This window comes from Stylophora pistillata, chromosome 12 (genome assembly GCF_964205215.1).
Source record: "Stylophora pistillata chromosome 12, jaStyPist1.2, whole genome shotgun sequence".
Classification (NCBI taxonomy): domain Eukaryota; kingdom Metazoa; phylum Cnidaria; class Anthozoa; order Scleractinia; family Pocilloporidae; genus Stylophora; species Stylophora pistillata.
This window is the reverse complement of record NC_142530.1, coordinates 5,894,214-5,908,914: the sequence shown is the minus strand read 5'-3', so window position 1 is coordinate 5,908,914 and position 14,701 is coordinate 5,894,214. Positions and strand designations below refer to the sequence as shown.

At 40.3% G+C, this 14,701-nt stretch overlaps 3 protein-coding genes across 3 annotated transcripts in view; all 3 read left to right on the top strand.

Annotated features, from left to right (window-relative positions):
• The window catches only part of LOC148718519 (uncharacterized), a 677,830-nt gene that overhangs the window by 92,056 nt on the left and 571,073 nt on the right, over positions 1-14,701 (top strand). The window lies entirely within an intron of this gene.
• Positions 603-1,139, top strand: LOC148718538 (uncharacterized). The gene has a single exon (XM_088740253.1). It carries the CDS (start codon positions 603-605, stop codon positions 1,137-1,139), a length of 537 nt encoding a protein of 178 aa, XP_088596379.1.
• LOC111346996 (uncharacterized) lies at positions 6,944-11,290 on the top strand. Its single transcript, XM_022954243.2, has 5 exons — positions 6,944-9,169; positions 9,276-9,342; positions 9,559-9,813; positions 10,065-10,142; positions 10,406-11,290. The coding sequence occupies exons 1-5, from the start codon at positions 7,055-7,057 to the stop codon at positions 10,597-10,599; spliced, it is 2,709 nt and encodes a 902-aa protein (XP_022809978.2). The 5' UTR covers positions 6,944-7,054; the 3' UTR covers positions 10,600-11,290.

The window sequence follows — 14,701 nt, the reverse complement described above, 5'->3', positions numbered from 1 at the left end:
TCAGTCAGAGTTTCCCCTGGCAGCCGAAACCATCTTGAAAAGTATGTACATGGACGATAGCAGGGATTCCGTGCCTGATGTGAAAACTGCAATTGAACTATACAACCAATTATCAGAGCTCTGGGGTTCGGCTGGGATGTATGCCAGGAAGTGGTTATCAGATAAGCCGGAAGTCTTGCAGAGCATTCCATCTTCAGACTGCGCCACCGAAGTTGATCTTGATCGTGGTGAATTACCTCAAGTCAAAACCCCAGGAATCCTTTGGTCCCCCATGGAGGATGTGTTTAAGTTTCAAGTCAACTAGCCTGCTAAGAAACGTGACCAAACGAAACGAAATTTTTTGAAAGGGATAGCAACATTGTTTGACCCTCTTGGCCTGTTAACACCATACACTGTCCGAGCCAAGATCCCGCTTCAAGTAATGTGGGCGAGTGGTGTGGACTAAGATGAGCCAGTTGGTGAAAACTTGTCACAGTAGGCAACACATTGGTTCAATGAACTGCCAGCACTGTCCCGTCTTAAGGTTCTGCGATGCCTGAAAGATCCCACTACTATTGAAGAGATGACCATTCACACCTTTGTGGATTCATCCCAAGAAGCATATGGTTCAGTCTTATGTTAGACACCTTTACAAGGATGGAACTGTTTCTTCCCGCCTTGTGGCATCAAAATCGCGTGTTGCACCACTCCAAGTCGTTAGCATACCAAGATTGGAACTCATGGGACTCAAACTTGCAGAAAACGTAGGACAGGTACTTGGCATTGACAAGAGCAAATGGGTCTTTTGGTCTGACAGCATGAATGTACTTCACTGGATTCGAGGTCAGAGTCGAAAATTTAAACCATTTGTGGCTAATCGCGTTGGGGAAGTCCAGGCGTCGACAAATCCAGAGCAGTGGAGATATGTGCCGACTAAGCAGAACCCGTCTGACTTACTTACAAGAGGGCTTAGTGTCTCCGCTCTTGCGGATGAAGAAAAATGGTGGAGTGGTCCCACCTTCCTAAAACAGGACCCTTCTGAGTGGCCAGAGAACAAAATTGAAACCAAGAGAGTGTTAGATGTTGAGATCCGGAGGTCGCATCAGATGAAGAATTGTACTGAGGAAAGAGCATTCCTTTCTTCAAGCAGTGAAGACTGATTAGAACCACAAAGATACTCAAGTTGGAGTAAGTTCACAAGGGTTTCTGCGCTAGTGAACCGATTCATAGAGAACTGTCGCTTACCAGTAGCTCTTAGGAGAGAAGGCGCCCTACAACCCGATGAAGTCATCTCTGCATTTTATCAGACAAGCACAAGAAGAGGTCTTCAAGGAAGAGATGCGGGCAGTAAAGGCTGGGAGGGAACTACCAAGCACAAGTAAAATGCAACCTTTGAAACCTGTGTTAGATGAAGAGGAAGTCCTGAGGTGTGATGGAAGACTTCGCTACCCCATCATCTTACCTCGTAATCATTGGGTCACGACCTTCATAATCAAGAAAGCTCACGAGCAGACTCAACATGCGGGAACCAATCAAGTATTGGCTCAGCTTTCAGTTTGATATTGGATAATCTCAGCTACAGAGGCAATCAAAGAGAGGGAAAAAGAGTGCATGCAGTGCCGAACAAGGAAAGCTACCCCAGCCAAGCAGATTATGGCCCCTTTGCCTGAATTACGTACGCGGAAGTCTTTACGAGCCTTCAGCCAAACATCTGTTGACTTTGGGGGACCTTTCATTACAAAACAAGGAAGAGGCAAGACCCGTCAGAAGAGCTACCTTTGTCTATTCACATGCTTAGCGACAAGGGTTGTGCATCTGGAAGTAGCATTTAGCCTAGACACTGACTCGTTTCTGAACGCGTTCTTCAGAAAGGCGTCGCGACGCGGCCTCTCAGAAGATGTTATGTGTGATAACGTTACTAACCTTGTTGGTGGGAGCAGTGAACTAAAGGATTTAAAAGCCCTGGATAAGAAGAAAGTTCAGGACGCCACCCTAAATTATGGGGTCAATTGGCACTTTAATTCCCCGCTCGCCCCGCATCTCAGTGGTTTACATGAAATTATGATTAAGGCTGCCAAGAAAGCCATTTATGCCATCTTGAACTGTGCAGACATCAAAGATGAAGAACTCTTGAGTGTGATTGTAGGCGCAGAAGGGTTAATAAATTCTCGACCACTGACGTACCAGTCAACCCATCCAACTGACCTAACCCCTCTCACCTCCAACCATTTTCTTCACGGCTAGTTAGGGGGGAAGTTTGCTCCTCAAACTGTCGACGAGGTGTCCTTTAACCTGAGAAAGAGATGGCGCCGAGTGCAGGAACTTGTTCGCCACTTCTGGCATAGGTGGTTACGGGAGTGGATTCCAAGTCTTAGGGGAAGGAAGAAGTGGCGTGGCAACCGAGCTGACTTGAAAATTGGAGATGTGGTTATTGTCATGTCCACAGATACTGCAAGAGGCAAATGGCCTCTGGGCCGAATTGTGAAAGTGTTCCCTGGTAAAGACAACAAAGTTCGAGTTGTTGATGTCCAAGTCGGAAAGAGTGTGTTTCGGAGAACGATTGTAAAACTTTGTCCATTGGAGCGTTAGTGACTATTAGATTCCGTTAAGATGAACATTTAAGTGATATGAACAGTTGCGTTTAACATTAATTTAACGGACATTATACAAGGAGAACATTGAATTAATGAGCTACACAATTAAGTTTAAAATTTCAATTGTTTTATTGATATTGCATATCAAGAAGGAGAGAATGTTCCGACGTATTATGATGTAATCGCGTGCACGCATGCGCCGTTCAGTTAGTTACCACAAGGTTTTTCGACTGGCCTTTCCTCCATGTTTGTTGTGAACTTTTACCGTCGGTTTTTCCTTAAATAAAGAATCAAATTTTTTCAAATTGCAATCCGGCTGAACAATCGATATGCTCTTTTTTCAATGGTGTAACTCACACTGTGTATGCGGAAGTGATTAGTGTGAATATCCTTGTACTTGTTTTCATCCTCTCGCTAATAATTATCTCAGAAGTGCGAAACAGCTCAATAGATAGAGCGCTGGACTGTTGTGAGGGAGGTCGAGGGTTCGAGCCCCGGCCGGACCAACACTCAGGGTCTTTAAATAATTGAGAAGAATTTTCTAAAACATCAAGAAATGGTTAGATCTTCTGGTCTTCGCGAATGGGGACGAATAAATGGAGGTCCTGTCTCCTGCAGGGTTGGGGTAGGAGACGTTAATTTCCCACACACGAGATTACTGTGTGAGCGATGTCTTCCCCTGGGGTGGGATGGGTGGGTTTATTGGGCCCGCAGTAATTGGCGCAAGCTGTTGCGGTGTCCCTGCCGGCTGGCGAAGCTAAATAAATCTAAATCTAAATAAATGTAAATCTAAACATAACAAGCTAAGCGCAGGTGGGCACAGCTGCAACATATATAAACATGAGCACAAGCGCTCAGTCGATGTTATGTTAAATAGGGACATGGTTGGTATAAGCAGTGTAGTGTTTGCTGATAGCCTGAAAGTCTTTCGCTTATGTTTATCCTTACGCTCATGCCAACCAAGTCTTAACTAGACAGTATAAGCGTATAAAGAAGGCAACGTTTTGATAATCTTATGCATATATGCTAATCCTTATGTGCGTGCGTTCCATCCAGCGCTAAAGCTTTTACATGCCTATCCCTATACTTGTATCGCAAGTAATTACTGAGCTCAATTTTGGAACAATAGTTTTATGATAAACAAAACAGCACCCTTTTGAAATTTCTTTCCAAAAACCTTTACAGTAAAATCTGGAAGAGTGATTGTCTTACACTAAATCCTAATCAGGCCATATTTTCTGTCTTTGAGGCCTAATTTAGTTTCACATCATATTCCTCATAATGCTCATTTACCAGTCAAACGATTCATACACTAGTATGGAAATCAAACACCCATTTCTATTGACGACACAAATTACATTGGCTTATCCAATTCACGAGTTGGCTCACAGAGCCTTTGATTTTCCTTCATGTGAGTTTGTTATTGATTATTCAAAAAATAGGGGAGAAGGGGCGTTTAATTGACTTCTCAGAGATGGAAGGAAAACAAAGATGAAAGGCTGCGATTATTTATCATTGTTTCTTTCGATTCATAATTTTACATTTTTTGCTCGCGGACTCTGAAAAAATATATGTTGTACGGCTTTGTCGGGAGGAGTTAAATATCGTTTTTTTTTTTCGGAATTCAGAGAATATGAGAATTATTTTAGCATTTTTCTCAGGCTGTCTCAAGCTGGCAAAACATAAATTTATCGCACTTGTGACCCAAATGTTATTTTTTCGAGCTTACTTCCCCAGTGTGTAGCAGCTCAAAGAACAATATAATGCTATTACCTGGGTTTATGTGCCTCGTCCTTTCTGTACACGGCAAATATACATTAAGTAAATTAGTGAATTTCACGTTAGACACCTCCCCCCACTTATCAGCCCTCCAATCTTTTCAGTGTTTGCTAATCGCATAGGAATTTTAAATAGTTTAACACATTGTAGACAATCGCTATGGCTCCAAGGGGCTGTAACTTCGAACAGTACGAGAGCTTCTGGTTTTCACAGGGGAGACACTCAGATTTTTTCTCAGGAGAACACAGTTCCTCTTTAAAGCACTTGTCTGGCTAGGGCTTACGAAGGTCACTGGCGGGGAAGAAATCTAAACTGACTGCGCATCCTTAAATGCACTGAGTTCGATTTACTTCCACAACAGAGTAAGCTGTTCCACTTTCACTGATCTATTAAAAGCCTGATTTAATCTGATGGTTGTTAAATACATCGAGTGTTTTTCATTTTATTTTCGCGTAGTGAAACTTTCAAAGTTTTGTGATGTGCATCTTGACAGATAACGTTTGTTTACCCCGCTCAAGTTTGTCAACCCCATTGCAAAAAGTTTGTGAGCATCTGGCCAAAGTTTTGTACTTTGGCCAGAAAAAAGCGGCCAGGAAAAAGCGGAAGTGCTATTTCGACTAGTATAGTGAGCTCGTTGGTCCTTCTGCGAAGCCTGCTCCTTCTGGCTCAAATTCTATTGCCGATCGTCATTTATTTATTTATTTATTTTTTTTAAACCAAACGATTAATACCAAACAAGACCTTCCACCTTGAGAGTGAGCCAACTTCCCATGCATTGGCTCATTTACATAAATTGTTTGAAGGAAGCATCTACCTGTCAGTAGTGATTCTCTATTGTACGGAGAACGTATCATTTTATTTATGGTCCCCTCCCTGTAATTATTCCATTTAGTGTGTTCTCTTTTTTCGCATCCATTTTGGTAGAGAGCCTGTAATTATTTTGAATTTAACAGAATAGGCAAGCCAACGTAGCTCGTTATTTAGTGTTCATTTAAGGGATAGGAAGAGGCGGCAAGCACTCAAATCATTATCTACCATAGCAAGTTGTAATAATTCTCATTTTTACAATCTTCCTACACATCCAAACTCTTTTTCATGTACATCAATGGCTTTCCATTTAAAAACGATTTGGATACATCTCTGCAAGCGCACAATATGATTAACAACAGGTTTTCTCAGGTGTTGGGATTCTCAGCAATTTAAGAGGGTGTTTGAGTGGTTTCATCCCTAAAGTAAATCGTTATTTTGATTATATTTCAGCGTAAAGGAAGATGAATTATTTCCTGAGTACTCACGGAACATGGCGACTGAATAATAATAATAATAATAATAATAATAATAATAATAATAATATATATAATAATAATATATAATAATAATAGTAATTTAATATTTATATTGCGCAAATTAATATGTGGATATGATCAAATGCGCTTCACAACACTTTTCGGGGGACTTTGGCCGGACTGCATCAGCAGTTTACAAACAATTGAAGGAAACTTATTTGAAGATGCCCCCTCCCCCCAATTCCCAGTAAATAGGCCAGACCACATCACAGTAATCTCGTAAGTGGGTTCTTTAACGTCCCCTGCCTAACCAAATTAACTAATTACTAGATCCAGGAGACGGGACCTACTGTTTATTCGTCCTTATCCGAGAAGACTAGAATGTCTATCCATTTCTTGATATCATAGAAAGGTAGCGCATTCTCCTCAGTTATTTTAAGACCTTGAGTGTTGGTCCGGCCGGGGCTCGAACCATCGAGCTCGACCTCCCGCACAACAGTCCAGCGCTCTAACCAACTGAGCTAACCGGGAGGCTGTTAGCTCAAAGAATGTTTAATAATTAGCAATCATGTTCTTTCTAAACTTGTAATGGGGCGGACACTGGCATAAATCATGCAATTCAACAACGCCACGTCGGGGAAATGTCTTATATTAACGGAACCTCCAAGCTTCTATCATTCTCAACGAGTTTATTAATCACTTAAAAGCTCGTAAAAACTGAAATACAATAAATTAAAATAGGTCATTACAATGCAATAATGACGCTAATCGAAATGTCCTAAACTCGAACACGTGGGGCGAGTATAAAGGTAAATCAAACAACACAAATATCTTAAGCGAAACAAAACTACCTTTGATTATACACGTTTCGGTTTATAAATACAAATAATAAATATGATGACATACCCCTTTCCCCGTTCTATTATTATATTATATCGACAATCCTTCGATCTGGGTATGCTCGCGACTAACACGTCTCGTGGCCGAATAGAACATAAGGCCGACAATTCGAGAGTATGTCACACAAAACAACAAAACAAAAATCCCAACTAAAAAAACCTTCGTTGCAAAATTTTTGGCGTAATTTGACTTAAAGGTGAATGATGAATATATTTAAACAATATGTTATACTATCACTTTTTTAATATTTGCAAGTAATGCAATATTTCATTGCTTGACCCTGAAGATATAGAACCAACAAAACATCATAAAGGAAATTATTATCATCTTAAGGGCCACTCACACCTATTTATCTTACTGCCGAACGAGAGATATTAGTTTCTCACCCGCTAAACTATCATTCTTAAAGTTACATCTTCAGTGCCTTTGGAAATTCAAGCTCGAGGTCCTGAAGCTGTCGAGGCTTATGACAAAGCACTAACAGAAGGAAAGGCCTGCATAAAGAGAATACCCATAATGTTGATCGGACAGGAGCGGACAGGGAAAACTAGTCTTAAAAGGTCCTTAAAGGGAGAAAAATTCGACAAAGAAGAAAAAAGCACAGATGGAATCGAAACTGACCCTTCGTACTTTAAAGTATCTACAGAGACTTGGAAAAGCGGACAAACGGGCGAAGAAATGCAAACTGAGCTAGAAGTTCCATTTGAAAACCTTGCAGCAGCAAAAGTGATCTTCGATCGTTTGAAGAAAGGGGAGTCGTTTTTATCAGCGGCTGAGGCAGAGTTAGACTCAGAATCTAGTACAGAGTCTAGTACAGAGTCCGACTCAGAATCTAGTACAGAGTCTAGTACAGAGTCCGACTCAGAATCTAGTACAAAAAGTGCTCGTGAAGTCTTCCGCAAAACTCATAGGGAAACTACATCTTCTCAAAGAAAATTGCCAGAGGAATTGGCGAAGCTGGTTGAAAAACTGCTACGTGAAGGAGAAAGTGCAAGCGAAGACCAAATCTACTCAATCTTGTGGGATTTTGGAGGACAGACCGTTTACTATGACACCCATCCAATTTTCCTTACAGAGAAAGCCATATATATTTTGGTATCTGACCTGAGCCGTGATCCAAACGAGAGAGCCAACCTGCCTGTCAAAACAGGACTTTTCAAGACTAAAGTGGACACTAACTGCATTAAAACAAACCTTGATTACCTGGACTTTTGGATGTCATCGATTTATTCTTTGAGGGGTCTAGAGGAAAACAGCTCCCAACAGACTGCTCCACCTGTTAGCGATGTTCTGCCGGGAAGGCTCCCGCCGGTGTTTCTAGTTTGCACCCATGCCGACGCGCCGGTTGGTGGCTCTAAAGCCAGAGACCTCGCGCTAGAAGTATATGGCTTTCTCCAAAGCAAGATCTATAGAGAAAACTTGTATAAAGATGTTTTCGTCGTAGATAATACAAAGTCAGGGAGTGTGGAAGAATGTATTGGGGTCAAGCGCCTGAGAGAAGAGCTTCTCGCAGTTGCAAAGGAACTGCAATTGACGAAAGAAGAAATACCGGTGAAGTGGTTGAGGTACGAAAACAACCTTCGCAAGAAGTGTGATAAGTGGATAACACTTGATGAAGCCAAAAGGATTGCATTTGAAGAGTGTGGAATCCAAGAAGATAATGATTTTTCCACTCTAATGAATTTTTTGCATGATCAGAGAATTGTGATTCATTTTAGTGGCTCTCCAGAGTTGGAAAGGTTGGTGATATTAGATCCTCAGTGGCTTGTTGATGTCCTCAAAAGCGTTATAACTGTAAGGCGCTTTAAACAGGCGGAACATCCTGTAAAAGACCTATGGATCCAACTCGAAGAAACCGGAATCATAGATGAAAGGCTCATTGACCATGCCTGGGGAGACTTACTCGGCAACCAGGAAAGTCACAAGAGCCTCATTGCCATCATGGAGAGATTAAGCTTGCTTTCCGCTTGGCCATCATGGCAAGATAGGAAGCAGTACCTGGTGCCATCCATGTTGAAGTCACCCCCAACCGATGAAGTCTTGAAGCTTCTCCACTCTGTAAACATACCATCACTTTTTATAAAATTTGCATCTGGTCGAGTGCCTCCTGGTCTCTTCTCCCGACTTATCCTTCTCTTCTTTCAGTGGTGCGGCGAAGAATGGAACAACGAAATGAACCCACAGTTGTTCTATAATTTCGTCATTTTTTGCATTCTTCCAGACCAAGGTATCTCCGTTATTTTTTGGTGTCATTCCTCGGCCATCGAAGTCGCCGTTTACAGCGGAGGCAATGAAAAGACAAGCGCAGATATATGTCGTGTTGTTCACTGGAAATTGAGGTTTATCCTCGAATGCATGCGGAGAGAGTTTCACTGGCTCAACAACATGAAGTACGATATGTGTGTCTGCTGCCCAGTCTGCTCTCAACCAGGGTCGGTCAAATGTCACGATCATGACGTGCGTGGATGCGAGTGTCTACACTTCCTGTCGGAATCTGATCTGAGAAAAAGGCAACATTGTAACAAACCAGGACGCAGCCTTCTTGGGGATTACAGGATTCGGATCCAGCAGTTCCAATGTTGGTTTTCATTTGGCCAAGAAAAGGAAAGAGCCGGAATGTCAACGAATCAGGTAAATTACCAGTCCCATTGTTTTCCCAAGGGTGAAGAGACGCTAAAACGTTTTCATTTCAAAGTGCTGTTTTTTTTTAAATTATTGAATTTGCTTTTTTTATCAGATGCAAACCCTTCATGCAACGCACCACGGAGGCCCTCTTGGTGAGAAGGGCATATTTTCCATGGAAAGTAAGGCGCCCTTTCTTTTCATAATAATAACATCCAGCAAAATACCGGGTATAATTTCAGAGGATTCTTCACAAAATCCTCTCTCCAGGAACAAACCTTTAATCAACTCAAGATTTTTGGGCATTAGCGAATCTCATTCCGTCTACTCAACTTTGTCTTACTGCATTTTATTTTGTCTCAGCTTTTTATTTCAATTCGTTCTCACTCATTTTCAAGGAGCGAAACGGAAAGATTTTGCGCTGCCCGAGAGTGTAAAATCTTCCATTCAGTCCATTCCACTGGATTCAGCAAGTAACGTCAAGGATATTGTGATTCAGTTTCAAAGAGCTCTGCAGTTGGAACCAGCATCTTTAACCAGCGCAGAGCCAGAGGCGAAAAATATGATTCGTGGTCTTACCTTGAGAGCTAAATCTGAGAAAAGGGATGACTTGGTGAGGCACTTACGAGAGATCACACCTGCTGGTACTACTGGTGAGTGTAAGGAAGATGAGATTTGTTTTCGTGCAGGAGAGAGGGGAAAGGTTTCTTGGATATAAATAAATTAAAGTACTCGCGCAAAAGTCCTTTCTACACAGCGTTGAAATCATGTTATGTTGTGTTGTTGTTTTTGTTGTTAATGCCCTTTGATCGGCTGAAATACATTTCTTTTTAAATTTGGTTTTGAGTTTTCTAAAATACATTCAGCTTCATTTATCTTCTTTTCTGTTTGTTTGTGTCTACAGGGCCGTTGCTGAATGAGGATATGTCAGTTGGTAACATGCCATTTAAACAATACAAGGATCTGACGTTCAGCCTCTCGGGTAGGGAATTAAGATTGCGTCTGTACGCCCATTTATTTATAAACTAATCTCGCTTTTAATCAAACTCATACGTTACGTCTCTCGACTCTGAGATGGAGCCTAACAAACCTAGGTCTCGACAGGATTCTATTTTGCAGATGCGTTTGCAGATCATTTCCGCAGGATTTTGCACCATTTAGCACCACAGTGTGAAACAGAGTTTGGTTTAAGGTCGCAATCTGTATTTCAGTTTATAAAACAGCATGAAACGTTGTTCTTCATAGGTGGGGAAGAGTGGAAATTATTGGCAGAAAGGCTGGGTCTCTCTCAAATCGAGATTCGCTTTCTAGACAAGAGAGTTGTAAACCCCTCTGACGTTGTCCTCAGGGCTGTGGGAGAGCATCGCCACCTGAGTGTTGGAGAAATCTATGACACATTGGTCGACTGCGAGCTACCGGTTTTTGCAGATCTCATGTAAATTAGAAAATGAACCGGCGTCAAAGGCAAGCGACACAGCAAGAAGCAGAATCGAGAGCAAGGTAGCGGCAGAAGACATTTTCAAGAGGTACACGGAACAACAAATTTCCTGAGCTCTTAGTCGAAGGATATGCGCGCTGAGGCATTATTTTAACAGATTTATGGTAACTTACAACTGCACGTTTTTAAAGTAAGGAAAATAATTTCAGTGTAGATTGTATTTGAAATTAAGCTTCGTTGACCTGGCAAGTATGGGTACACAGCTTTTCTTTATTTAGTTTATCCATATTGGATGCTATTCTAGCTTTTTTTATTTCATTTGTTAAATCTTTGAATAGTTGTTTTTGTTAGTTGATTTTCATTTATAACACTGTTTACTTTATAAACAATAGTAATTATGTCAGATGTTAGCCAAGCCTTTTTCTCATATTTGAGTAAGGGTATTGCACTGGAGAACATAGGTAATCAAGGGTATTTTCTCAGTGGAAAGGGAGTGAGCTTTCGGCATGTAAACATATTTACTATGTATGTAGACACTATATTTTTGGTGCTGATTTCTGACCTTCTGAATGTTTTGTACAAGAAATCAGAGGAAAAAGAAAAACCAAGGTTTATTATAGGGTAGGGATGGGATCTTCCGCTAAATAATTCAAATAAATAACATTCAAGTCTCGCTTGAAATCTAATCTTAACCATTCATTGTTTCTTTCTGATTCAACACTGACAAACTTTCTTATACCGTGGTGCTCGAATGAAGTGTCAAAGTTTCCTTGTACATGTTACGTCTCTGTATTGGTATCCAGTTTTCATATTTTTTGACAAATGCACTATGGAAAAACAATAATTTCGTAGTTAATAATACATGTATACACTCTGAAATTTACTTCTTGGTTCGATGGAAGAATAAGACAGTTTTCGTCTCAGAAAGAAAATCATCACATTTACCATTCAGATTGCGGTTACCCATTCATATCCCTGGGTAGAGAAAAACGTTTTGAGAGTGAAGTGCACTATTAAAGAATAGTGATTTGTTGTAGTTAGTAATGCACACCGAAATATATTCGATCTTCGGCAGAGCATGAATTAGTTTACAGTATAACTAACAGCACATCTTATCTTTCGCTTGACCTATGTGTATGTGTATGAAAGTAACGTGTCTCCCATTAAAAAAAAAACAACAACAACATCAAAAATTAAAAACAACAGCACAATGAGCTGGACGACTCGATAGCAAACATATCATCAAATGATTTGAATATATCAACAAAGTTGAAATGGTAAATTGGCCACCGTTACGATTATAAAAGCTGACGTTTCGAGCGTTAGCCCTTCGTCGGAGCGAATCGTAATGGAGGCCAATTTACCATTTCAACTTTGTTGTTATATTCAAATTATTTCGTTACCCCCACCGACGCAGCCCCAAACAGTTTCTTTAGAAACTATCAGCCTTTATATCATCAAATGAGCTGCGATACTTCATGCGCGAAATTCCTCCTGGATATCAAATATCAAAATGTAATTTGTGCACTTGACCTTATTAATGACACAAATTTCTCAGTAAAAGCTTCCAATCATTAAAGAGTACGATAATCTGACACCAATTTAAAGGGCGAAGTGGGTGCTCCATACATTTTGATTTCAGTTTCAAAATGTTTGACTGCTTGACTGAACCAACGAACATCATTTTAAACGCACAGAAAATACAACACACAGATTTTGTAACTTTAATCACAAAACCCGCGTATCTCCACTAAAACGGGATCGAAGCTCTGCGCACCGTCGCGCTAGTTTGCTGACGAGATTGACGGGAGATAAAAATAACTGCTGATGTGGGATAAATTGGCCACAATAGTGACGCTTTTGTTTCACCCCACATCAAGAACATTGATATAATAAACATCACGCAATCTCTTAAGCAAAGGTGGGGTTAAATATGGGCAAAGAGCCAAATACGTATAAAAAGGTAACAAAAGCCTGAAGAGAGGGCTGGAGCATGGGGAGGGGCGGGAAAAATCTTCTACAGTACCGAAAATCTGTGTTTGGATGTTAACACGATGGAAATGAAGGCGAGAAGGACCAGGAGAGAACTGACCTTGCCTGTAACCTTGGTGCTATTTGATCTGACCTCTTTTGATTGGCTTGAAATCTGTGATTGACAACGTCCCTTGCCCCATGCAAAGGCACACCTAAATACTTAACTCTATATGACGGGCCTCGAGATAAAATCACATTACGCTTTTTTCATAATGTTGGCCTTTTTGTTATTTATAATTTTTTCGTAAGTTAACTGTAAGGAATGTCTCAATACATTTAAGGACCTCGGTGCCAAAAAAGTAGATGAAAAAGCTGTGTTCAATCCTGAAATAGTTTTTTCAAAATGCGCATTATTTGTGGGTCTCGACAAGCAACCTGAAAAAAACTATGAGTCAAAAGCCCTTTTTCATTATCCAAAGTCTGCTTGCATGTCTGAGAAAAAAAGAAGTATTTCAGCTCTACTTTCAATCGTTCACCTCTTTCTAATCAATGAAAAAGACTGGTGTTTTAATAAGTATTTCTTTAAAAACAGTGTTGAAAGACCATTCAAGTTGGATCGATTTTGATTACATGAAAGGAACAAAGTGTACCGAAATAGACGTACACAGAATATCCAGTCTTACCTACTTTTTCTTCACTGCTGCTGGCATCAGGCAAGTCAGAGATTAGAGCAACAATCGTAATTGGAAGTAATGTCGTGGTTTTCATCATCTCTAAATGGTTTGATTCCCGGCCAGATCGATACTCGAAAAGCATTTTCAATCTAGTTCGACTCCACATGCAAATAACGCTGTGATGAATTTTAGACCGGATGCGAGTCGAGCATATCCTCAGTTTATTTGGATCTTCTATTCAAAGAGACCGCGAAAACGACGTCAGGGCGTGTCGGTGGAAAGCATATTTAAGCATGGGTGGAGGAGTAAAGACTTGTAAAGCTGCGTTAAACTTTATATATTCAAAAGACACGTGGCAAGAAGGAAATGATGTGGGAGAAAATCATTCACATTGTGTGGGTATCTGGCTTCATATAGGTGCTGATTCTAGAAAGTTAATCATTTGTGTTGGTTGTTGGTGATTTTAACCACTGCTGGCAAGATTTACGTTTCTTTTGAGAGTTGAAATCCATGAAAAACTCTAGTTTCGTTTCAAATTAACTGACAACGCACCTCATCGATCAAAAGTTATATGTTCAAACTAAACCACTTAACTTCAATTACTCCCCCATACAATCCGGAAGAAAATTATGCTGAAAAGCTTGTTTTTTTCATAACAGTTGCACTAGCTAAAAAGATAATTAAAGCTCGAGTGCAGCTGAAGTCTTCTCTATGTTTTGGGCTTTTGTGAGAATATCGTATAATTTACGATACCGATCAATACACAGCTGAAGTTCCTTCATATACCAACGACTTAATTTTAGTTGCTCTGCTATCTATATCCTTAAATGAAAGAAATGTTTTAATCTCTCTCATCTCAAGACCAACTTTTCTACTAAGTCTTTTAATTTCGTAAGGTTTTTTCGACCGAACCTAAAAAAACTTTCTGCAGGCATTACCGACTAGGATACGCTGGAAAAATATCTTGAAAAAAATAGGTATCTGACTATCATTTACCATTGCCAAAGAATCCCAACCTTAATCTAAATTTGTGTTTTTAGCGCCCATAGTGAAACAAAATTAGATAAAAATTCATATGACAGGCGGCCCAAGCGTACTGTGTGAACTTTGGGTGTAAAGTGATGATGAAGATGATGAAAAATTTATTAAGGTGTCTAAAGAAACCTAGATTAGGAGGTTTTTACTAGATTAACCTCCCGAATTTTTGAAGGCTTGTTTTTTTCAATTTTTCAACGTCTGTTTTTTTATTCAAAACAACTCCGATGATTTTTCGAAGAGTATACGAGCGCCAAATATAATCCGATGATGGTTTCCGAAAATACCCGGAGAGCCCCGAATTTTTGAAGGCTTGTTTTTTTCAATTTTTCTTTCTTCTTTATTTAAGATTTTTCCGAAGAGTGTACAAGCTCCGAATATGTACTCCAAAAACTAACCGAAAACTATCCGAGGGTCTCC